This window comes from Kryptolebias marmoratus, linkage group LG8 (assembly GCF_001649575.2).
Source record: "Kryptolebias marmoratus isolate JLee-2015 linkage group LG8, ASM164957v2, whole genome shotgun sequence".
Taxonomy (NCBI): domain Eukaryota; kingdom Metazoa; phylum Chordata; class Actinopteri; order Cyprinodontiformes; family Rivulidae; genus Kryptolebias; species Kryptolebias marmoratus.
Window position 1 is genome coordinate 9,176,426 of NC_051437.1, and position 24,153 is coordinate 9,200,578.

The following is a 24,153-nucleotide window of genomic DNA, read 5'->3' on the forward strand; positions in this document are numbered from 1 at the left end:
TTACACCTCTCTCCCCTCACCCCCCCCAGCACCCCGCGCAGCCTCAGCAGGGGCCGCAGGTGACAGGGGCTGGAGCGACAGGTACAGGGGGCAGCTCCAAATCCAAGCCTATCAACCGGATAAGTACCGTGGTGTGAGCAGGACGTGGAGCTCCAGGGGTCAGAGGTCCGACGACAGATGGGAGGAGGTGGGCAGATCTCGGGTCAGAAGCAAGTCTGCCAGGACAGAAAGTAACAACAGCAGCGCTGGCGACAAGAGGAAGCGCAGGCTGCTTCGCCTCTGTTACTTTCACCTCCGCTTCCCACATATGTAGGTGGAGACAGCGAGCACTGCTAGAGGCATATAGCATGTGCGCACATCCACGAAAGAGGAACACACATAACAGTACACCAACACACACTCCACCTCTTAGCACACACAATCAAAAAAAATATATAGCCATATGATTTAAGATGAAATCACATCTGTATCTACAAGATATATTGCCTCAGTTTTACTTGTTTGAAGTCTAGATGTGTATGTGTAAAACACATGTACAAGATGTGATAACGCAACACTGATGGAGAGCTCATTCTTAGATAGGGTTTGTAAATTAATACTAAAACCACCAAATGCATTCCAGTAGAGTTTTGAACATAGAACAGAAGAAAGTTGAAACGAGAGTCCTTTGATTTTGCAATAATTTACTTGGCTCAATCCAGTCTTGCAGGTTTGCTGACAGGCATCTTTTTTTTTTTTCTTTAATTAAAAAACCTCAAATATGTTGCTCTGTGATAAACCCTAGAACCATTTATAACTGTGGGAACAGGTTTCAGTTGGAAAGTTGGAATGGGGGGTGCTGTTTGACCCTAAACTAATATTTTAATACCAAATATATGCAGTGAAATGCACACTGGCAGTGCAGGTTGTCCTATCTGAAAAACATGCTGCACAGACAGAGGATATCTATAAAAATGCAGTCATGACCCGATGCTAATCTGCCCACTTTTTTGTGGGTTTTAAGCGGTTTTTAAATTTTTCGCACAGACCTACAATAACAGCTTTGGTTTATTTACCAGAAAACACAAAAATAAATAATATCAAAGTATTGGAATCGCAACACATGCAGCACTAATGAAATCTGTTTTATTTAATGTTTTCATTATTCTCGAACAATGCATTCGAACATGCATGTCCTCTGGCGTCCATCAAGGGGTGCCGCAGCACCCTCCGCGCCCCCACTTCCCATGGCCTTGAACCCAGCGCACAGTTTTCTGGCAGAGCTTACTGCCTTGTGCTCTTTCACACGTCGACAGGAGCCACCAGGCTTTCAGTGGTGATGCTTTTTGTGTGGGCTATGGAAATCAACGATACAGATAGTATATTTTAAATGTTTCTGAAGCTTCTTACTGTTTTATCGATATTATAATATACCTGCTCTACCTGAGCAGAATGAATATTGTCCATTAACTGTTTTGATCGGTGATAAATGATATCAGCAGATGTTTGTACATGGTTATAGAAAGTATTTTTGCACATGATGATTCTTTCGGTTTGCCATAAACACTAAGGGGTATTCTGACATGTGAAGTGTGATTTATTTTCGTAGTATCATAGTTTCCATTCAGCTTGGTTTTTAATTAGTATTACTGAGTATTAAAAACAATTTTTTTTTTGTTTTTTTGTTTACTCAAATTTATTTGAACACCTGCACAAATTTCCTGTTTTATTTGTTGAGTGCAAACAGGCAATTCTCAGATGACCAACAAAACTTGAAATGAGGAGATGAGTTTTACTTGATGTGTCCTTTTTGACTATTTCTGAGTCTCCCAGTATTAAAACAGCACTTAATGAATACGGCTGTGGAAATTGGATAGCTAATTATGCGGGGCACCTATATGCCTACTTCCTTGCAGTCATCAGATGTAGTTCCTGTGTTTTTTTTTCTCCCCCACATTTTCCTAAAAGAAGCACGCTTTTACATGAGGTTTTGTGGTTTTGCACATGTGACATCTTAAGTCAGAAATGGCCTTTTAATCGTCCCTCTCCTGACACTTTTAGAAGTATCCCATTACATTTTACTGATGCCTCGGCATCCTGCTGAGGGCTTCTTGTATAAAAACATTACAACAATCAAGAATGTAAAATAGCCTGCAGGTACAAACTGTATTTCAAGTCTTTTTTTCTTTTTTTTTCCTCTCCTGTGGGCCTTGTGTTCGTGTCGATCCTTTTGCTACTGCATTTTATTGAAGTTACAATTGAGCACTGATGTACCTTCAGCGACGCCGATTACCAAGAGGAAACTAAATGAATGGGAGAGGACGAAATACAGCCATCTGAGGAAAAAAAGATGCCAAAATTATTAAAGATTTGAGAGATCAAAAGGGATTTCAAGACGTTTTGGGGAGAGATTGGAATATTAAATGAAGATTTTTGAGGTTGTCTATTCTTTTCTTTTTATGGTGTCCTTTTTAACTCTTCTTGCATGAATATATCTGCACTTACTGAATAGATTGTACTGTATAAACATGAATGTACATATTAATTATACATAGGCTTCTTATAACCATGGGAAGAACTGCTCCCATTCTGTATTCAGGTGCGTGCATGTGAGTGCCACTAAGTATGCACAAAGAAAACAAGGACAGGGACAAAAGGAAAACTTGTCCAAAAGGAATATTGACCTCTTTTTTTGGTTTGTTTTCTTATTATTTCATACTGATGTGTGAGAATGAGTTACAGCGATTTAAATTTAAAGCCTGAAAAAGTTTTATTTGTCAGTGGACTTATTGATATTATTTTAAATCTGATTTTTTGTTCCTTTTTCTTTTCTTTTTTTTTTTTTTGCGTGTATTACATGTACCGAAAGAACAGAGAATTGAGATGTGAATATTTATTGCTTCTGATCAAATAAAGTGTCCTTGCAGTGAAGTGACTAGTGTGTGTGTGAGTGATTTGTGTCCCATTAAAGAAGAGGAAGTTACGGTTCAGATGTTTCGAAGCGGAGCTCGGTGGAAAGGATTATCATTTGTTGAACACCTATTTGGTTTGTAAAAACATAAAAGTGGTCCAAAATGCTCCCATGAAGTTGCTCAACAACGTTCCAATTATGTTGGTGTAATTAATAATTTTTCAACTACTGGTTTTATTTAATTTCTACATAAATAAATAAAAAAATGTTCAATGTAATGTAGCTGAAAGTCCTTTTTTTTAAGATAAACGAGCTGAACTTTTGCAGATACAATTTTAATCCCTGTATTTTTTTATTTTACAACAAATGTCTACAAAACATGACATCAAACATTAAGAAAATAAAAATACTTTTTAAAATTTAAATCACAGTGCAGCAGTAATGTGTTTAAACAAACAGACATCTTGCTGCATATTTTGCACCTAAGGAGAACAAGAACAAAATTATTTTGCTAATCTTGTTTGATATATGCTGATGTGATGGTTTTATACATATCACAACTTTCACTATACAATCACAGATTATTAAAACTACAGCTAATTACGCAGTGTAATTAGTTTTTATTTACCCCAAATCCCAAATGCAGGAGAGTTGATACATTAACAATAAAAACAATTTTGGTTTGAGAACTCTTCTCAACCTCCCAATAAAATTTTAAAGATTAATATGTAGAATGTGCGACAGAATAGACTGCTTCACAGATTTCGAGCACAAGATTTATTCTTCCTGTATAAGTCTTTTTTTTTTTTTAAATCAAATGTACTGGAAAATGATGCATTCAGTCTTGTTGCTCCCGCAAAGCATTGACCATGTCCCCCATCAGGCCAAGGACGGCAGTGTAGAATTGAGACATCTCCCTCATCTCTTCTCTGCAGAAGCCACACATGTCCTCCAACAGTGAGGTGGCGGAGTCCAAGCCACCCTCCCGTCCACAATTAGCAGGGCGATGACCATAAATTGCGTCCATATGGTCAAACCACCGCCACTGCTTCTTGTTGGACCCACTCTGCCCGTTGTGGTCCTTAACATTTTCATATTCGCTTTTCAGTTTTCTTAAATTTTCCCGGCACTGTCAGGATGTGCGTTTGTATCCAGCGCTGAATGTTGCAGTCACCGATAATGGACAGAAATCTGACCACGACCAATGAGTAAACAGGAGCTAAGCTTGCCCCACCCACGAAAGCAGGGCCAGCCCGGCCTACTCCGAAGCAGGGACCAAAAAAGCCAGGACCGGCCTCGAAAAATGCCGGTGGAAACGAGAGCAAAGCAAGCCGAGTAGAGTGGAGCCGGGACCTTTAGAGCCGGTGGAAAAGGGGCACAAGTGGTTCTCATCACATGGCTGCTGCTTGGAAAAAGTATACTTGATTTTAATGCAATATTTACCTTTCTGTAATGTATTAGTTAATATGCTATTATGTCTGACGTGAAAACTCTGCATATGCTACATTCCTTTAAATAGGGGAGAAAGAATCACGAGAGTGATTTAAGCTTCTCTCTCTGCAGTTTAATGGAATGGTGGATGTGGGACCACTGGTCAATTGCAGTTTCCTGAATTAAAATAATATAAACATGAATGGAACATGAAAAATAAGTTTTTAACAAATTCCTTGTTGTATTTTGATTGTCTATAGGTCTTTATGAAATATAAATGAATATTTTTTTCTAAACTTTTTTATTGTTGTAAAATCATATGAATAACTGCACAGAATATTCCAAAACTGCACTGGGGAGAGAATAATAGTTCTTCAACCTGTCACATATAAGAATCCCTAAACCTAAACCCTGTATAAAAAGTACAAATAGCAAATAAGGACGCTTTAATCTTAAGCTTTAAAACTGAGTGCTTTTGCATTCATTTATTTGTTTATTTGTGAATTATGACACAGTGTGTTATGTTGTGTGTTTCTAGTCATCCAAAGTTGTTGGTTTTGCCTGTTTCTGAGGCCTAGAATAGACTTTTTTTATGTTTTGATGCATAAAAAACTTCACTTTATTATAGGTTGTTGGAGTTTTTTATTTTCAAACAAAAACTATCACAATCTATTTTTGTAAAGTTTGAACCCTTGCATCCTTTAAAAACAAAAGAAGCCCAATTTAAATTCCTAATCCCTCATTTATGGCATAACAAACAAGATAAAGCTGTTATAAAGGGAGTAGCCTCAGTCAGCACGTTCCTGTTCTATTACACAGGCTCTTTATGATCACTTCAGTGTAATGTACTTTTATTTAAAACGCGTTTATGTTGCTGTGTTGCGAATGTAAAAGCCTCTGAATAATTTTGACCTACTTCTGTGCCGTCGTAATGAGATGACATATTTGCGTACGTGCGCACTACTTTCCGGGGGGTGAAAAAAAAAACGTGAGCGACGCCGCGTGAAGATTTGAGGTTGTGCTTCGGTCGTGAGGAGGAAAAAAAAAAGCTAAGATGGCGTCTCGTCAAGAAATACGGGATGGTCTGAGAAGAGTGATGATCGGAAAATGATTTATCCCGACGTGTCTGAGAAAGTTTAGGGCTCTCGCTGAGTGCTGAGCGAACTTCAGCCATTAATGTGTTGAACCCGTGGGCCGAGCAGCGTCTCCACATGTAGAGCCGAAGCTGAAAACGGTCAACTTTGCTAGCAGCGGTTGCTGGCCAACGTTAACTGCCAGTCTTTACAACAACAGAGGAAGGAGAGCGACCACAGTCCCTATCACACCCCGGGACATCGAGGTGTCTTCGGGTCAGTCACGGGAATGCAGCCAGGCAACAGGGGGGGTCACTAAATAACTCATTTTATTTGTTTATTAAATACAAAACGACTATTTAGCTGGTTGTAAATATGTCCTTGGTTAACGTTACGTAGGTTAGCAGGTCTGCGGCTACATGTTGGGTTAGTTTCAGCCTGCCCAGTTCATGCTAACAAACGGATGTTGGTTATCTTCAAACCGTGGGAGTCGATGGGACGGTGCTGGGGGTGGGGGTGGGGGTGGGAATGTGAAGGCCTTGATGCTAATGTTAGCTGTTATCGCCTCTCTCAGAGCTCGAAAAATGGACATTAGTGGCGTTTATTTGTTATCGCCAGGATCAAAATAAGTCCGCAGCGGGTCGCTCGGTTTGACATATTTGCTTTTTTTAAAAAAAAAAAATTGGCGTCCCGAGTCACGGTTGTTGTCGCTGCAAGGTAAGGGTTTACGTCAGTCCTCACAAGTTTTACGTGCTAACGCTGTCAGCTAGTGAAGAAATAATGGCGAACGAGCTGTTTCGACGGGGTTGTTCGACATGTAGACTTTGATAAGTGCTTTTTCTCGGTGTGTTTGTTAGCCAGGCCCTGCCCACAGTAGTGATGCCTCTGTGGCCTTTTAACACCTCAGGGTTCATTGCCTCAGCGCCATTGTTTGGCTGGAGGCCTGGGATTAAAAAAACAACAAAAAAACTAATAGATTACACACACCTTTTAATCAATCCCTCTAACCAAACAGTATTTATTTTAATGTCTTCATTAGCTGGTGAAAAGTAGAAACTGAACACCCCAGCTCAGTGTATTCGTACATTAAAGTCCTGTCGTCACTTCTGCATTTTACCACCTGCCTTGTAATGAAACCCGACTAAATACTCTTTTTCTTTGACGATTAAGGAGTCATTGTTCGCGTTTGACCCCCTCCAAATAATTGCGATTAACATCGTGTGCGTTGGGGCGAAAATGGGCCTGCAGTGGTTCGGTTCTGTGGTGTTTAGCGTCGAGATTAATCCCCAGAAATAAAAGGCAAAATCTCTATAATCTGTTGAACGTGAACACTATAAGTGGTGTTATTTCAAGGTTAGCTAAAAGGGGACGTTGAAGGTGGGGGGAATTCCTGATGAGCCAGTGTGTTTATGACATGAGACTTGTTTGTTTCTTTCTTTTTTTGTACAATTGAAACAGTTGTGTTAAATGCAGAATGATCGTGGTCACATCAGTGAGCTAATCTGTGGGCCAGGCCTAAAAAAAAGCACCATTTCCACCCTGTCCTGGGCCTTCATTTACTGGAGTATGGGGTTTGTTTTGTTGTGTCTGGTGGGGGAGGGGAAGATTCAGGACACATAAGAAATCCCAGAATACCTTCTTTTCTTTTTAAAGTGACTGTACTGTAAACTTTTTTTTGTTTGTTTTTGAAGGCTGTAGGCTGTGACACATTTTAAGGAAGTGACTGTCACAGTTCTGTGCGTTCGATGGTGACGTAAGAGGAAAATTTTAAAATCCAACAAACGAAGCGGCATGTAGAAACATTGTAATATGCTATTATTATTATGTTTTTCTTATCAAAGAATAGTGTCTTTCTGGGGGCAGATTTAGGCCCCTTTCACTCTGGAATGGGATTTTGTAAATAAGCGCTTTATTTTAAATTATTTTGTTCAGCCTTGTGTTGACATGGATATGATATATTTTGAAATTCGGGTTCCATAGTGTGTGTGTGTGTGGGGGGGAGATCTTGAAACGCCACCCTTGTGTTTTTTCTGTGTACATTCAAAACACAACCTTTTCATCGTCCCACCTGCTGCCTAACCTTTGACCCCAGTAGAGACAAGTGTAACAGCAGATTGTGTTTTCATTTACGTTGCCTATTGCTCAAATGATCTAAAATGATGTTTTTTTTTAACTTTTTTGGTCATTCCTTGTCAACAATACTGAAGCAAACATTGCAGAAAAAGACGTATAATATACTGCATATCAAGTATAAGTATAAAATGTGGAAATTGGAATAGTTTTAAAATTATTGCGCATGAATAGTTTAGCCTGATATGCTTTGAGGACCCTGAGGGAAAACACTTCCTTCCAGCTGCCCCTTGGTGCATATTGTTTCTGAAATTATCCATTATGTCCACATATTTGAACTGACAGGACTCCTAGTCAGGGGCAGTTTAATGTGACACAGATGAGAACCCCACCCCCCACCCTTCTGTTCTCAGTCCACAAAAAGGATCAAGTTTTAACTCTTGAATTGTCTGTCTTCGTCTTTTTCCTATTTGGTTTACAGTATAGGACGTCAGTGTCTCATGTATTTAAAAAAAATCTAAATTATATCCCATGGTTCAAATTATTTTGCCCAATAATGTTTATGTTAATATATTTAAAGAAAGAAATGTATACAGATAATACTTCCAAGTCTGTGTGGTAATAACAAGGCCATTAGAGTGTGTGAGTGTGTGTGTGTGTGTGTGTGCTAGGGTCGCTCAACTTGTTTAAATGTTTTTTCCGATTATCAGGGAAATGGAAGCAGAAGAGTTTATTCCTCCTCCGGAGTGTCCAGTTTTCGAGCCGTCATGGGAGGAGTTTCAGGATCCCTTAGGCTACATCGCCAAAATACGTCCAATAGCAGAGAAGTCTGGAATCTGTAAAGTTCGACCCCCGCCAGTGAGTATCTGTTCAAAACTGATTATGATGACAGCGGGCCTTTGTTGTTATAATCTCAGGGTTTTTTTTCTTTTCTTTTGATAAAACAAAACCAAGTTCTTGACCTCCTGAGGTTGTTTTACCAGGGTTAAGCTCAGTCTGTACTTTATATTTTCCAGATTGTGTCAGCTGTTGCTTTTATTTTCTCTGTAAATGACTCGATGTTACACTGTCTGCCTATAAGATGTAGACTTTCAGGTAAATATTTATGTCTTTGCTCCTAAATAGGACTGGCAACCACCATTTTCAGTTGAGCTGGACAGCTTTCACTTCACACCTCGCATCCAGAGGCTTAATGAGTTGGAGGTAAGTCCCCCCCCACACACACACACACACACAGAGTTATCCAGTTAATGTCATAAAGTTATAAACCAGCTTATATTAATCTTTTGGGGGCCCAGATTCAATCTCAAGTATCAGATTTCTGTATTGGTCAAGAGGTTTTATAATTGATTGGTAATAGGGACACTGAGAAGACCTCTGCTTCAGATTTCTGTTTTCCACCAGCCGGGACATCAGACTTCAATGTAGCATGTTGATAAAGAGCCTATCATTACAGGGACACATTCAGGATCTTATTTTAGAAACTCACCGTTTGACTTTTGCAGGATTACTCAAAGCGATATAAGGATTATCTAGAAAAAATAGCCATATCTTTTATGCTGTGAGTGTTTTAAAGCTTGCTGCCCTAAAAGGTGGTCAGTCATGTACGTGTGTGTGTGTGTGTCTGGTAGCAAAATATCTCATGAAGCACTGGATGGATATCATGAAACTCTCAGAAAGTAATCACTGGATGTGTATCTACATCTAACTCAATTCAAGATGGGCACTGCAACTAACTGACCTCAGGAAACACCAATATGACTTTAACTCAGTCTGTTTTACAGATATGGAGCTAAAACTTGATGCGGTAGTAGCTGAGAGTCATTTCCAACACATACTCTGAGGGCCAAGAGATAACTCGGGGTTGTTGCTTAAAACTTTGTCACGCACAAAGACAGACAGCGTCCACTCCTTCAACAAACGCCAGTTTTTTTATTATGTTTGAATGTAAATGAAAAATAATGCTTTCTAAGGATTTCTTTATTTTTCTTTTACAAATCTAGGTTAAAAAATTCCCTGTTGGATGCAAAACATTTTCAAAGCTTTTTTTTTATATTATGTTGGCACTGCAGGGGTGTCCAACTTAAACATAGCATTCAATATAATTACTATAGTACTTATAGTGTTAACAACTGCAAATGCAAGTATCAGTAAAAAGCTCAATATCACCAAATACTCTGTTTTGTGTCTGAAACGAAGAAAGAAAATATCGGTTGGTGAATTTCAGTGCTCACAGTATTTTCTTCATCTTCTAATTTTAGGCTGAAACCAGAGTGAAGCTCAATTATTTGGACCGCATCGCCAGATTTTGGGAGATTCAGGGCTCTTCTCTAAAAATCCCACATATTGAAAGGCGCATCGTTGATCTTTACAGCCTGTCGAAGGTAAGTAAAATTAAAAATCTTTTTTAAAAAAATCCTAAAACTACAGTCTGAAAACAAGATCTTTTTTGAGTTGCCAAAATGAACAGAGAAATGTGGTCGTGTTCCAGATTGTGACAGATGAGGGAGGCTTTGAGATGGTCTGTAAGGAGCGGCGCTGGGCTCGTGTAGCACAGAGGCTTGGCTACCCTCCAGGCAAGAACGTTGGCTCTCTCCTGCGCTCGCACTATGAGAGGATTGTCTACCCATTTGAAATGTTCCAGTCGGGGGCCAGCCTTCTGGTATTTCTCCACACATTCCTGTCCCGTCTTTGTGTTTCCTCAGGGAGGATCACATTGTTTTCAAAAGAGAGCGTTTCAGCCCTCACATGTGAAATATCTGCAAGTCTTTGTTGCGGTGCGTTCGATGAGCTTTCGTAGAAGTTTGTTAATAATTTGTGTACTTTCTAGCATTACAAGCCGAAGCACTATGACGGCGAAGACGTGGACAAAGAGTACAAGCCTCACTCCATCCCGTTGCGACAGTCCGTGCAGCCGTCCAAAATGAGCAGCTACGGACGCAGAGCGAACCGGTGCCAGCCCGATGTGAGTCAGAGAACATGTCCTTACTTCCCCTTCAGTATGTCTCCATCACACCTGTGTAACCAGTGACCATACACGGAGGAGTATTTCTGTCACAGATACACTTCTGGTTTTATGTGCCTGCCTGAAGATGAACTTCTCAGCAATCGCACCGCTTCACAAATTTAAGGCATTTAGGCTGCCCTGAATAATAATTTACCAGCGAAGCAGCCGGTGTGGGGAAAAAAAATACTGTTTTTCATTTTGCCATGAAAAAGAAGAGATTCAATAATACCTTTCTATTGAAGCCAGGGATCTGCTGATTAGATTTTAGTGGCTGAAAGTGATATCCCATAAAGTGCTTTATTGGTCAGACATGTTATCACATATGTAATTTGATTCTGACACACACTGGTTTCCTATTTGACAGCACACACACACACATTTGGCTTCACACTGCCTCTGCGCAGTCAGTAGGAACAACCAAAAGGGAAGAGCGCCACTTTAAGTCAGATGTCTTTTCTTTCCTTTTTCTTTTTTTGTATCTACTTAAACACCGTTTGTTTGAAAAGGGCTTTTTTTTCTGAACGGTACCATAGTCACACGGCTGAACAATATCTGCAATGTTTAATAAAGTCAAATAATTCTACTTAGATATTTCTACTGCACAAATCAAGACGTTGTTTTAAGGTGTGTGAAATGTGAACGTCCTCTGTGTGGAAACCCTCAACTCAGAGTAAACTACACACTCGGCTTATTGGAACCAGTGCAGCTGCTGTTGAGGCTTATTCTAGTTAGTTTCACTAAAACATTTTTAACATTTCAAACATCCTGCACTTCCTGTTTCACTATAACGCTGATAAAGGCAGCTCAGCGGCTTAGTGGTTAGCACTGTTGCCTCACAGCAAGAAGGTCCTGGGTTCAAACCCTGTGTTGGTCGTTCTGTGTGGAGTTTGCATGTTCTCCTCATGTTTGTGTGGGTTTTCTCTGGCCGCTCCGGTTTCCTCCCTCAGTCCCTCGTGTTAGGCTGCCTTCAGGCCTGGGCCTCCTTTGAAAAAGAGATCTGAGATCTCAGTGGGATTTGCCTGGTTAAATAAAGGTTAATATTTAATTATCAACAGTAAAAGTAGAAGGCTTAGCACCATTCAACAAGTCAACATTTGAAACTTGATTATTAAGCAAATACATAACCAACAATTTGCACAACATGTTTCCTAAAGGTGTTAATCTGTAGGCCATGATGTTAACTTTTTTTTTTTACCTTCTCACTGTGCACTTGTGCATCAGTTATATAAAAAGTGTTTATAGGATGTGACAGTGCACTCAGAGCGCATCCCAGCTTGCTTATTCTCCATCCTGTTGTGTCGCTGTGCTTACTTCTGCTGTTGTTGCTTTCTGCTCTGTGGATTATTTGTTTCTGCTTTGTTTCGTGTGCCTTTTTTCCCACCAATCTAAACAGATTAGCAAGTCAGATATTGTGACTTTTTTTCCCTTTTATTGTGACAGTGTAAGTACAACTTCCTGTCCATCTTATCCCTTTTTATTTTTACATTTAGACTTGTCTTTTGATTATTTTTCCCCCCTCATTTATTGTGCAGGGCCATCTTGTATTCATCTACTTGCTTTTTTAAGCTTAATCATACAAATGTGAGTGAAAGTCTTATCCATGGCACTTAACAAGCTGTTGGTGCTCCTGCAGCCGAGAAGCTGCTGTTTTTGGGTCACGTTCACCTTCGTGAACTGGACAGATTATCACAAATATTTTGCATCCGTTATCCATTACCACTGCACTCAGGTGTACTCCTTTAACAAGTCTTTGCATACAAACAAAGCAATTCCTAATTACAAAAAAGGAAAACTTTTTTGGGGGGGGGTTAGAAGCTGCCTCAATAAAATAAAAATAAAATATAAGATGCTGACATCACAGCTGAGTCAGTTTATGGTTTATAGATCCTAGAGGTTTCAAATGTATTTTTACTGGCTGATCTCTACAGGCTTCTCTCCCCCTCCCCTCTCCATTTCCCTCTTGTCTTAGTTTATTGTTGCTGTTATTGTCTCCCCTTGCAGGGTCCAGAGGATCTGGCCCCCCATCCTCTCACCACTGGCTCTCAACTCATCTCTGCGGTACTGCCTCTTGAGCATAAGAGCTCACTTTCCGCCCCCACTTGTTTCCTTCTGCTCTTTCTCGACCACCATACCTCTGATAAAATTGTCTATAGGTTTCACCTTGTCTCTTTTTTTTTTTTTTCTTCCATTAATTACTAAAACATTTTCATCCACATTCAGTCATACCCTCTGCTGAATTTAGCGCGGGGTTGCCGGGGCAGACGTGGTGTTTAAAAAGTTGCTTTTGTGGCTGAACAGCAATAAAAAGAAAATCAGTGAACAAAAAGGGAGATTTTCCTTTTATTTGAGATGTTTGTGGAAAATTATTACCAAACAAACATTCAGTAAAACATCTCTTGTAGTCTTATGTTGGAAAAATGGGGTGTCCTGTAACTTTGCTGTTGTGTTTGTAGGCATTATTTCTCAAAAAGTGGAAATCCAGCATGAATCTAAATATGACAAATACTCTATATGCCAGTGAGATTTCAATATCATGTATGGGAAATTAACTGTATACATTTTGAAGAAATGGTTCACCTACAGTTGTCAGCTTATCCAGCGTAGTTCTTAAGCTAATTTGCTCCTTTTTACTTATACTTTTTCTTGTCTTATAATGCTTACTTCCTGAGCCGTCAGCTTTTTTCCCCTCCCCCTGTTTTGACTTGCTCTCTTCACTACAAAAGCTAACAGTGTGGCTGCATGCGTTCTTTTGAGTGCACAAACGTACAAGTATGAAACATGTTTGATTTAATAACTTCACAGAAAACTAAACATTCACGACAGACTGAAAACGATATGTAAACGATTAAAAAACATGGTTTTGTTTTCTTTTTTCAGTTGTTGTTAGACACCAACTCTTTTCGTATTTGCTTGCTGAAAGCCAAAATATTGAGTGATTTCATCACATCACCATACCTCCTTCATCTACTTTGATTTCCACTGCTGCTACTCCCAAACTTTAGTGTAAAAACTGATGCTTGTTCACTGTTGGCAGTGAATACAGAGCAAAGAATGAAAAGGTTACAGCTGCATGACAGAAGGGCTTTCAACTGCAAACAAGTGGAAAAAGTCGAACCAATCTTGTTCTTATATAGCCCTTTAAAAAAGTATTGAACAGCATCTTTTATGGCATTGGATGTGTTTAGTTTTTAGACTGTCTCTTATTAATTATGTCATTAAATATCTTTAAATTTCTTTGGTTTTGGTTTGTTGCACATCCTCCACTGGTTCCAAATACTCCAGCTAGTGTTGTTGCATTTTCATGGCTCCAGACTAGCTTTTCCCCACTGGTGCACCTTACTTTTTCTGTTTGAGAAAAGACGTGAAATGTTAGTGTCTCAGTTAACCAAAAAAAAAAGAGATTTGGGATTAAAGGTTAAGTTCAGGGTTGTGAACTCTTTTAAACAAGCTCCTCAGTTTTGTCAAGAAGCTGCTTTTGGATGCTTTCTAGTTTCAGAAACTTGTTGCAGCGACCCTGGGTGTGCAGTGTTTTTAAGTAAACACTTTGTCTAATTATTTATGTTCTGCATTAGTTTTGACACGTTGAACAGATTTTTATAGTTTTTCTTCAAACAGCCTAAACCTTTTAGTTGCCAAGAAAGCTAAATTCAGAGCAGTTTACTGAGAGCGAAAACCTAGTTGAACGATCAGATCATACCCTTTCATGAATAAATTGTTTTTCTGTTCGTGGCAAGAAACCCAGGTCATTACTTTGTATTTGGAATGATTAGGCCAATCAGGTTCAGTGCCTTTTCACATATTTTCAGATGACATGTCTAAAAGCACAGTGTTTTTTGTTTGTTTAATGGTAAAGCCAAGTAGGAAAAATGAATATAACATGCCTCTAAAGATGTTGTTTTTTAACTTTTAGCAACTGAGTTCCAAACCTTTTAATGTGTTTGTCAAATGACTGCAGATGGAAGCCTAAAATGTGCAAAAACAAATATGTTGCTGTGCTGTGGGTTTATTTTTTTGGTTTCTTTTTTCAATCACGCACTAACAGCCTTAACCAGAGTTTGAGTCAATAAAATGTAACAGTCCTGTGGTTGCATCTGCTGGTGACTGTGTTTTCTGGTGGTTGCTCCTAATCTTTTAGCCGTCACTGTGATATAGGTTAACATTTTCTTACTTTCACAACTTGCCTAATCCTCGTTTGTGATGCGTTGTCACGCGTCCGTGTTACAACTTTTTGTTCTGCACATGGCCTAGGCTGTTGCTTTGCTCTGTGTGCTTAGGAGAGTAGCTGCAGCCCGTCTGTGCCTGCGTGATTAAAAAGAAACTGTCCGTTGTCCACAGCCTGAACCCACGGAGGAAGACATAGAGAAGAACCCCGAGTTGAAGAAATTACAGATCTATGGTGCGGGCCCAAAAATGATGGGACTCGGACTGGTGGCGAGAGACAAAGGTCTTAGGAAGAAAGGTAACTGGGGTTTCGACGATGTAATTTAACCTCCTTCCCTGACACATTCAGTCATGTAAAAAAAAACAGTTGTCCAGATATACTAAAATTAAATTTAACAAATTGAGAAATGCCAGCTCAGATGAACACTTGCTGATCATCTTTTCAGTCTCATATATTGTTCCCATCTTGTTTACAATGCTCAATGCTCTGAGGTGTGTGGGCACTAGTTGATGCACAGCCTTGGTAAAGTCAGGTTCTTCTAGTTTCAGGATTAAATGTTGACCGGGTCATTGTAATGTTTTTTTTTTTTTTGTAAGTTAGTGGTTGAACTTTGTATGATTGTCCTTTTGGGAGACTTAATTTGGATCAGGCTTCAGCTTTTAAACAGACGACCTCGTGTTTGTCTCAAAATATTCAAACATCATCATGGTGCTCAGGTCCTGAAGTAGTTTTTAATTTTCTAATTTACTCTCCTGAACATTATTTAACCTGCTGACTGAGGTCCGTAGAGTCTAAGATGCAGCTTAGTTAGTAACCTTGCTGGGATGTCCACTCCTGGAATGATTAGCTAATGTTTTTGAATATTACCCACCTGCAAATAATTTTCACAGCATAATTTTTGATCAAGACTGATCTGATGCAATATATAGCATATTGGTTCAATAAAATCTCTGTTGAAACGTTAAATTTCTGGGCCTCGTGTAGTTTCTCGAGCAAGTAGAGGAATCCCTGTTTTGGTGCTTCAAGATTTACTGTCAAAGTCTCAGTCTTTAATATTGTCTACATGATTACAGTTTAAGTGACGTGATTCACTGAGCTCTTCACAACGAGACTTTTCAATCAGAAAATAAAAAGAGGAGCATTGTCTAACATCTTTTTAAAAACTAAAACAGCATGGCAGCTAACATTTAAACAAATAAAACAGATGGGTCATAATTACCAGAAAGATAACTAATTAAAGACCAGCTCGTACACTTTAATTAGAAAAAATTCTGCTCTTTGAGCTAAATCTGTTGAAGACTTTTGCATTAAATCTTGAAATTAAGAAGGTGTAACTTGTTTTTGCCATGGCTGTTAGTTTAGTCTTATAAAGTCTGGAAACTACAGTCTGGAACCCTAAAATCTAGGTGATAAACATAATATAAAACAACTATTTTACTGTAGCTAAAATCGACTAAGAAAAGACGGAAGCCCTTTGAACTTCGACTCAGCTTTGTGAAAACTGGAAACTTTTTGGCTCAAATGTAAAAATCCTTCCATCTTGAAACTTTTCCTAATCTAAATATTACTGTCTGGGATAACCGCCTGTCTATTCTTAACTACACACTGCTCTTCTTTTAGACGAACTGCCTCAAACCGTTACCATCAAAGACAGCGAGCTGCCCGCTCCCAGTGTCCCGCCAGTTAAATCTGAGCCGCCAGAGCCCGAAGAGAGACAAACCGATGGAAGCACGTCCAGCCCACAGCTGCCTCCTCACAGTCTTACAGTAAAGATGGAAGTGAAGAAAGAAGAGCTGCAGGATGAGAATGACAAGGATGGAGATAATCCAGACGGATCCAAAATGACCATGAGGCTAAGGCGCAACCCCAACAACCCGCAGTGTGTAAGTACAGCAGGGAGCGGTCAGTGGTGGCAGATTAATCTGCTAAAACCCAGCGTCTCATTATTGAATAAATCAATAATAAACTGTTTGGTACTTGTCACCTAAGTGATCTGATAAGAAGCTGTGGTTTTGTTTGTTTTTCTTACTTTCAAAGGTGGATTCTTATGTCTGCCGGATGTGCGGCCGTGGAGACGACGACGAGAAACTTCTTCAGTGTGACGGCTGTGAGGAGAATTATCACTCTTACTGTTTACTGCCCCCGCTCTCTGATACCCCCAAATGCAAGTGGCGATGCCCAAAATGTGTTGCAGAAGTAAGTAAAAATGTTCAGAGGCACTTGTTCGACGTCTCTTAACTGCAGAGACTCGTACTGACCTTTATTTGTCTCACTTTTCGTTAAATTAGGAGTGCAAGAAACCTTCAGAGGCATTCGGCTTCGAACAAGCGACAAGAGAGTACACTCTGCAGAGTTTCGGAGAAATGGCAGATGCTTTCAAAGCAGATTACTTCAACATGCCTGTCCATGTGAGCGCACCTAAATCGAGCATCTCTGCTGTTGGCAAAACATTATTAGCTGAAGTGAAGATAACGGACAGAGATGATAGCCAAGGCCTCATCTGTGGCTTTTATGTGATTTGTGTAGATGGTTCCCCCGGAGCTCGTGGAGAGGGAGTTCTGGAGGTTAGTCAGCTGCATTGAAGAAGATGTGACGGTCGAATATGGAGCAGACATACACTCGAAAGAGTTCGGCAGTGGCTTTCCAATGATGAACGGGAAAAAGAAACTCACAAAGGAAGAGGAGGTGTGTATGTTACAGGTTTCTTTTGTGAGTTCCACGAATGGATTTGGTTGCTTCCAGATGCTGACCAGTTGTAGATTTACAACCAGTAATTTACTTTGACTTTTAATCAGATCTGTCCAGTGGTTCATGACGTATTTTGCTAACAGATAGACAAACACTCAAAGCAGCTCCATAATCCCTCACTTTTAATGGTGGCAGGCGATACCACATCAGAACAGCTGACAACAAAAAGTGCATTCATTTAAAAACAAAAGGTTGCCAACGCTGTGCGTTTGAGCTATAATTAAGCTCCTTATTCATTTTTAGAATTGACTTGTTTTGGTTAATCATATTAAACCAAAAAAATATAGAAAATGCTGAGAAAAATGACACACAAAATACAAAATAATATCTCTCAGGCCACATTCCTTCATCTAAGTCAGGACTACACAGTCGTCAGTGTTGATTGTTTTTTGTTTTTGCGTGTCAGGGATATGCCCGCAGTGGCTGGAACTTGAATGTGATGCCAGTTCTGGAGCAGTCGCTCCTTTGCCACATCAATGGAGACATCTCTGGGATGAAGGTGCCGTGGCTTTATGTCGGCATGGTGTTTTCAACCTTCTGCTGGCACATCGAGGATCACTGGAGCTACTCCATCAACTACCTGCACTGGTACACATCAACACACTTCATACGTCTGGCTGTTCATGTGATACCCTAAAATTATTGGGATGACGTTCGTGCAGAAGCTAAGTGTAACCCGAGTCTCTGTTTACTTCCCATGGTTGCGTCACCTTTAGGGGAGAACCCAAGACTTGGTATGGCGTTCCCTCTGTGGCAGCTGAGCAGCTTGAGGACGTTATGAAGAAGCTGACGCCGGAGCTGTTTGAGTTTCAGCCTGATCTCCTGCATCAGCTGGTCACCATCATGAACCCCAACATCCTCATGGCTCACGGCGTGCCGGTCAGTCCCACATCAACGCACGCTCACTAAAGGAGTATAGTTTGCTTGAAAGTTTTCTTTGATTGACCATTTTGTTCTAATTGGCAGGTTGTACGCACAAACCAGTGCGCCGGTGAGTTCGTCATCACCTTCCCCAGAGCCTACCACAGTGGCTTCAATCAGGGATATAACTTTGCAGAAGCAGTCAACTTCTGCACTGCAGATTGGGTATGATGGCTTCAAATATCTCCAAATCACATTATTTTCAAGATTTTACCCCTAAAATCGCCCTCAACTCTCCCCATTAGCTCCCTGCTGGTCGACACTGTATTGAGCACTATCGGCGTCTGAGGAGGTACTGCGTCTTCTCCCACGAGGAGCTCACCTGTAAAATGGCTGCCAGTCCAGAGAAACTGGATCTAAACCTGGCTGCAGCTACTCATCGGGAGATGTTCATTATTGTTCAAGAGGAGAGAAAGCTGCGCAAGAATCTGATGGAAAGGGTGAGGCGTCAAAATAAATCTTACAAGTTGTTTTGTGAGGTTCATTTGTTTGCATGTAAGTAAACCGTAGTTTAGTCAGTGCTGCGTTGAATGTGGTTCTTGTTGTTGGCTTACAAGAATGTGTGAAACTTTTCTTAAAATCTTTGTTTTGCTTGCAGGGCATTACGGAAGCAGAACGGGAGGCTTTTGAGCTGCTGCCTGACGATGAGAGGCAGTGTGATAAATGTAAGACCACGTGCTTCCTCTCTGCTCTGGCCTGCTCAAACTGCCCCGAACGTCTCGTGTGTCTCTATCACACTCAGGATCTGTGCAACCACCCCACTGAAAAACTCTACCTCAGGTATTCGCCTCTGGTCTGAATACACCTTACAGTTAGCAGCCTGAACGTACTCCAGTGGTGTTTTCGAATTACACGTCCACATTCTTCCCTAAACCTTTTAATTGTTTCCGTAATTCGCAGGTACAGATACACCCTGGATGAGTTGTTAGCAATGTTACATCGGTTAAAAGTCCGATCCGAGTCTTTTGATTCCTGGGCCAACAGAGTTAAAGAGGCACTTGAACAGGAAGAAGGAAACAAGATAGGTAGGTAATCATCATAACAGATTCCAAATTTCTTTACAGACAAAATATTTTTGTTTTACTAACTTCTTCTTAAATTGCAGAAATGTATTACCTTGAGAAGCTAAAGATTGAAGCAGCAGAGAAGAAGTTTCCTGACAACGAGCTTCTCAGGAAGCTCAACTCTGTTCTGAAGGACATAATGTACTGCCAGCAGACAAGTACTGAGCTCCTCTGTAATTCAAAAACTGGGTAAGCTGAATCACAAATGACCGTTTACACTAAGTGCTCATTTATTTTTACCCACACTTACATATTGTTCTGCTTTTAGGGAAGGCAGAATAACTTTACAAGAGCTGAAATCCATGGTTGATAAAATGCAAAACCTGCCCTGTGTGATAAACCAGTTGGAGGAAGTTCAAGTAAGAAACACAATGAAGAGTACACTGAACAAATGAGCTGGCATTTTTATATTTTAGTCTCTCAAAAGCACTTTATTAGATAGAACTCTAAAAATAAATGTCTCACATTTTATCTTAAAAAGTTTCACAGACATCGGGTTTAAAATCTGCATCCTCTGATTTTTAAGGCGGTCCTGAAGACGATCGAGGAGTTCCAAAAACGAGCTCAAGTTCTGATCAACAATAAGGACTGGAGGAAAGACTCGCCGCCGCCCGAGCAGCTGCAGTCTTTGTTGGAGGAGGGGGCCAAGCTGTCTGTGGTGGCTCCAGAGTGTGATTTACTTCAGGGCCTGAAGGAGCAAGGCCATTGGCTGGAAGAGGTGAGGCGTACACTTGGCACCGAAGGAGGGGAGAAGCACGAAGTGACGCTGGATGTGTTGAGGAACCTAATGGAAGCAGGCTGCAACGTACCTCAGAGCGGGTCTGTGGAGACGGCCATGGCTGAGCTTCAGGAGCTGCTCACGATTGCTGAACGATGGGAGGAAAAAGCACAAATCTGCTTAGAACAGAGGTGAGACAAATAAACCCTAACATTTACTGATCTGCAATAGTAGCTGTTACAATTCTTTGCCTTGGAAGATATTAAGGAGTCTTTTGTTTTGCTCCTCAAGGCAAAAGCATCCTCTCTCCACCCTGGAAGCTATAGTAAATGAGGCCCAACTTATTCCAGTCAAGCTTCCCAACATTCTGGCTCTGCAGAGCTGTCTTGTGCGAGCTCGGGCCTGGGTAACTGACTTGGAGGAAATTCAGGTAAGGAAAAAACAACGACTTTCTTTGTGCTTTGTTTTTGATCAGCTCCTTTGTGTTTGTTTGATTTACGATAAGAAAACGCCTAAAATTCTGAAATGTGGTGCTGTAGAACGGGGAGCATTATCCATGTTTGGACGACCTGGAAGGCCTGGTTGCTATCGGAAGGGACTTGCCGGTCTTCATGGAAGAGTTAAGGCAGCTGGAACTGCAAGTGGCCAGTGCTCACTCCTGGAGGGACAAGGCCACCAAGACCTTCCTGAAGAAGAGCAGCCAGCACAGTCTGCTGGAGGTAAATTTAAAGAAACAGGAAGTTGTATTTCAGCCCCCACCCCCACCCCAAGTTAGGTCAACAATTAATCAAATCTCTTGTGTGTACCTTTTGTACAAACTATTTCATGTGACCCTCACAAAGCAATTATCTGACTCCTGCAGGTGTTATGTCCGTGTGCAAAAAGGAGGAATAAGCGAGTTGAGACGGAGCTGTTAGAAGATGATTCTGATACAAACACGTTGGGGCTTTCTGCTCAGGCCTTGAGGGACCCTGCAGCTATTGTAAGAAAACAGAGCATCAAAAGCTTTTTATATATATATTTGTAGATGCTTATGCTTTATGCCTTAACACCAAGGATGTTAATTCAATTGTGTACCTTGTTTTAGGTGATGGCATTCAAAGAAGGGGAACACCAGGAAAAAGAGGCCCTGCTGAGGTTACAGGAAGTTAATATGTGCAAGTCTGGACTGAACACAGCGAGTTGTGAGGAGAGCAGGCGGTGGGATGAGGCCATGGAGACAGACGTGTCAAGCCATTGCGAGAACTCTGTAAAAGAGAATGGAAACAGTAACCACGGCCGTCCCAGCCCTCCTCAGTCTGTGTGTGTGTGTGCCGGACAGACGCGTGCTCCTCAGCTCCGCTGCCATCTCTGTAAGGACTGGTTCCACGGTGGCTGCGTTCCTTTCCCGTCCCTGCTGCCCTCCTCTGGACCACCCATCAGCCCGCTGTGCTGGTGGGACTGGGACACCCGCTTCTTGTGTCCTCAGTGCCAGCGGTCTCGGCGCCCACGGCTGGAGACTATCCTGGCTTTACTCGTAGCCCTGCAGAGGCTGCCTGTGCGTCTGCCTGAAGGAGAGGCTCTGCAGTGTCTCACAGAGAGGGCCATCACATGGCAGGGCCGAGCCAAGGAGGCCCTGGAGACACCAGAGCTGCAGCAGGCACTTCAGAAGCTGCAAGAACTCAAAGAAACCCTCCACTATGACGCTGAAGAAGAGGAAGACGAGAAAAAGGAGGCAGAAGGGAATTCTGTTATTGTTTTGTCAGACTCCGAGGGAGGGGAGGGAGACGATGATGTCATTGACCTAACAGAGGAGTCACCTAGAAAGAAAACAAAGGAGACCGGTGCCACTCAGGTAAGTGCTATATCCTTGTTTTTGTATTAAACATGAGCTGTCTAACAGGACAGGAGCTGACCTTGAATCTGTCATGTCCCCGTTTAGGCTGAATGTCAAAACGGTGTCGGCAAGAAGTCAAATGTTACAGGTAAGGCCCTGCTGATCTCATCACAAAACAAATCCACGAACTCTACCCCTCGGACAATAGCCTTCATTCTGTTTCTGGTTTCTTTTAGGCGTGGGCTCTCTGCTGTCCCTGCTGCCTCGACTGAAAGGCCAAGTGGTGGAGCTTTCCCCAGCCACCAGGGTGCAGCTGCAGGAGCTGCAGCTAGAGGGCGATCTGCTTGAGGTGTCTTTGGATCAAACACAAACCCTCTACAGAGTCCTGCAAGCTGCCTCCGACCCACCCAGAGAAACACTGCACACACTCATCCAGGTCAGGCTAATACACTCTGATCCTCTTTATGCACTGAACTGCAGAAAACACTCAGGTGGTCTGTTTCTAATGTCATCTTAAACCAGCGCATAGAAACATAAATTTGTCAGATCTGTCACAAAAAAAGATGCCTCTGAAATCTCTTTTTCTTGTTTTGCATGTTGTTTCTGTTACTTCCAAGTTATCAGGTAACACCATTCGTGTAAAAATGTCAAAGAGGAGATTTAAAATGTCTCTACAGTTTAACAGAGTACACTGAGGTGTCTACAGGGTGATAGTGATACAGAAGTTTGTTCTCCCTATTCTCGATTTGTCGCTGTGAAAACACAAGCTGATGTCCTGAAGGTATGAAGACCAGGCTGAAGTGTTCTTTTTAGTGTCTTGCGGATTTAAATATTCCCATTGAGTGTCAGCAGTTAGATCGATCGCCTGTTTTTAAAACTAGTTGTCGTATAATTTGTGGTTTCATCTGCTGGATTTGTGACGTTGTTCTGTCTCTCTCTCTCTCAGATTGAGCTCGAAGAACAGAGACGGACGAGACGAGTACGGCCCAAGGAGTCCAAAAGGAAGAGGAAAGGCCACCGAGGAGGCAGTGGAGAAGAGGCAGGGGAAAAGTCTCATGATGTCTTGCAGTCAAAGAAAACCTGTCCTCTCAAACTCAGCCCCTCTGCTCACCTCCCTGTCGAGACCCACACTGAGGTAATACTTTCTTCCTCCTGGAAATACTTTTAAAAGTGTTTAAAAAAACAAAAAATATTCAACGTGTGCCTTTTTGCGCAGATGTTGTGATCCAGTCCGGAGCTACGTTCGAACGGATTCACCCAAGAAATTCAAGGGGCAGAGCTTTCTGTGCGGGAAGATGGTGTCGATTTCTAAAGATGCAGGACATCCCTTCCTCTGTACGCCCATCTCTCCTCTTCATCCCTCATCCATTTGGTCAGACACTAAAACAGAGAAATGACTCTTCTGCTACACTCCACCTCCACACGTCATTAACTCAACAGTATTTCACTCATTATTTTCCTCACTTACCGTCTTCCCCGGATCCCCTTTTTTTTTAATCCCTTTTGAACATTGTAAGACTGTGTTGGACCGATGTAAGACTTGCCGTTAAAGGAGCGTCTTTGAGTTAGTCAGTATGCTTTGCATTCCCCTGGTGTTAAACCCTAGCTGAACTGAAGCCAGTCTCAGGAGCAGCAGCTGCAGCTTCCCTTCCCTTCAGCTTGCCTGTTTTATCGTTGGATAAGTTCTGAGTTCAGCGCAGGACGAGCAGCACCACAAGTTACACTTGCATTTTTTATTTTATTTTTTTTTTTAGCTGTATTTAATCTTGTGTTTGAAGCTGTTTTGACAGGGGCATCCATTTTCATAAATAAAGCCAGTTTTGGGAAGTGTTAAAAACAGGCGTTAAATGTTTTTGGTGCTACTTTCCTAAAATGAAAATATGTACCTCTTGGCTTCGTCTTTCCTATTTTTTTCCCTCAGTTTTTTTGATTTAGGTCCCATCCTTTTGACTTCTTTTTTTTTTTTTTTTTCAGTTTGATCCACATCCCCGACCATATTATATTTGGAAATTGAGGTAACTTTACTGTAACTCACTTCGTCTCATTTCATTTTGTTTATGGGCTCAGATGATTATATTATTGTTATTGTTATTATTATTATTATTATTATTGTTGATATTGCAGACACAAAGTTGTCGTGAGTTTGTGTATAAACTTTTCATTTTACTGTTGCCTTTTTCTTTTCTTTTCACACTTGTTAGAAAAATAAAAGTTTAGAATTGTTTAGGACATACGGACTTATTTCCAACTTTC

The 24,153-nt window shown here is 41.1% G+C and overlaps 2 protein-coding genes across 4 annotated transcripts in view; both read left to right on the forward strand.

The window, feature by feature from the left end:
- The window catches only part of iqsec2b (IQ motif and Sec7 domain ArfGEF 2b), a gene marked incomplete in the record, with an annotated part of 39,384 nt that extends 36,470 nt beyond the window's left edge, over nucleotides 1–2,914 (forward strand). Inside the window, 1 exon segment of the mRNA XM_025004497.2 lies at nucleotides 1–2,914. Coding sequence (XP_024860265.1) covers nucleotides 1–137 — 137 coding nt within the window.
- A 2,432-nt stretch (nucleotides 2,915–5,346) lies between these two features.
- On the forward strand, nucleotides 5,347–24,148 carry kdm5c (lysine (K)-specific demethylase 5C). 3 transcript variants are annotated; one of them, XM_017409498.3, is made up of 29 exons: nucleotides 5,347–5,670; nucleotides 8,175–8,322; nucleotides 8,590–8,667; nucleotides 9,726–9,848; nucleotides 9,956–10,126; nucleotides 10,295–10,429; nucleotides 12,473–12,529; nucleotides 14,807–14,930; nucleotides 16,254–16,516; nucleotides 16,671–16,829; nucleotides 16,922–17,041; nucleotides 17,160–17,318; nucleotides 17,788–17,969; nucleotides 18,098–18,260; nucleotides 18,348–18,467; nucleotides 18,548–18,742; nucleotides 18,901–19,082; nucleotides 19,203–19,327; nucleotides 19,408–19,555; nucleotides 19,635–19,725; nucleotides 19,893–20,275; nucleotides 20,376–20,514; nucleotides 20,624–20,803; nucleotides 20,947–21,066; nucleotides 21,172–21,918; nucleotides 22,006–22,048; nucleotides 22,137–22,336; nucleotides 22,847–23,035; nucleotides 23,117–24,148. In XM_017409498.3, exons 2-29 carry the CDS (start codon nucleotides 8,179–8,181, stop codon nucleotides 23,123–23,125), a joined length of 4,749 nt encoding a protein of 1,582 aa, XP_017264987.1. In that variant the 5' UTR covers nucleotides 5,347–5,670; nucleotides 8,175–8,178; the 3' UTR covers nucleotides 23,126–24,148. The 3 variants fall into 3 exon arrangements, with proteins under 3 accessions (XP_017264987.1, XP_017264988.1, XP_024860266.1); XM_025004498.2 differs by lacking the exon at nucleotides 5,347–5,670 and adding an exon at nucleotides 5,945–6,111; XM_017409499.3 differs by lacking the exon at nucleotides 12,473–12,529.
- Nucleotides 24,149–24,153: the final 5 nt, after the last annotated feature.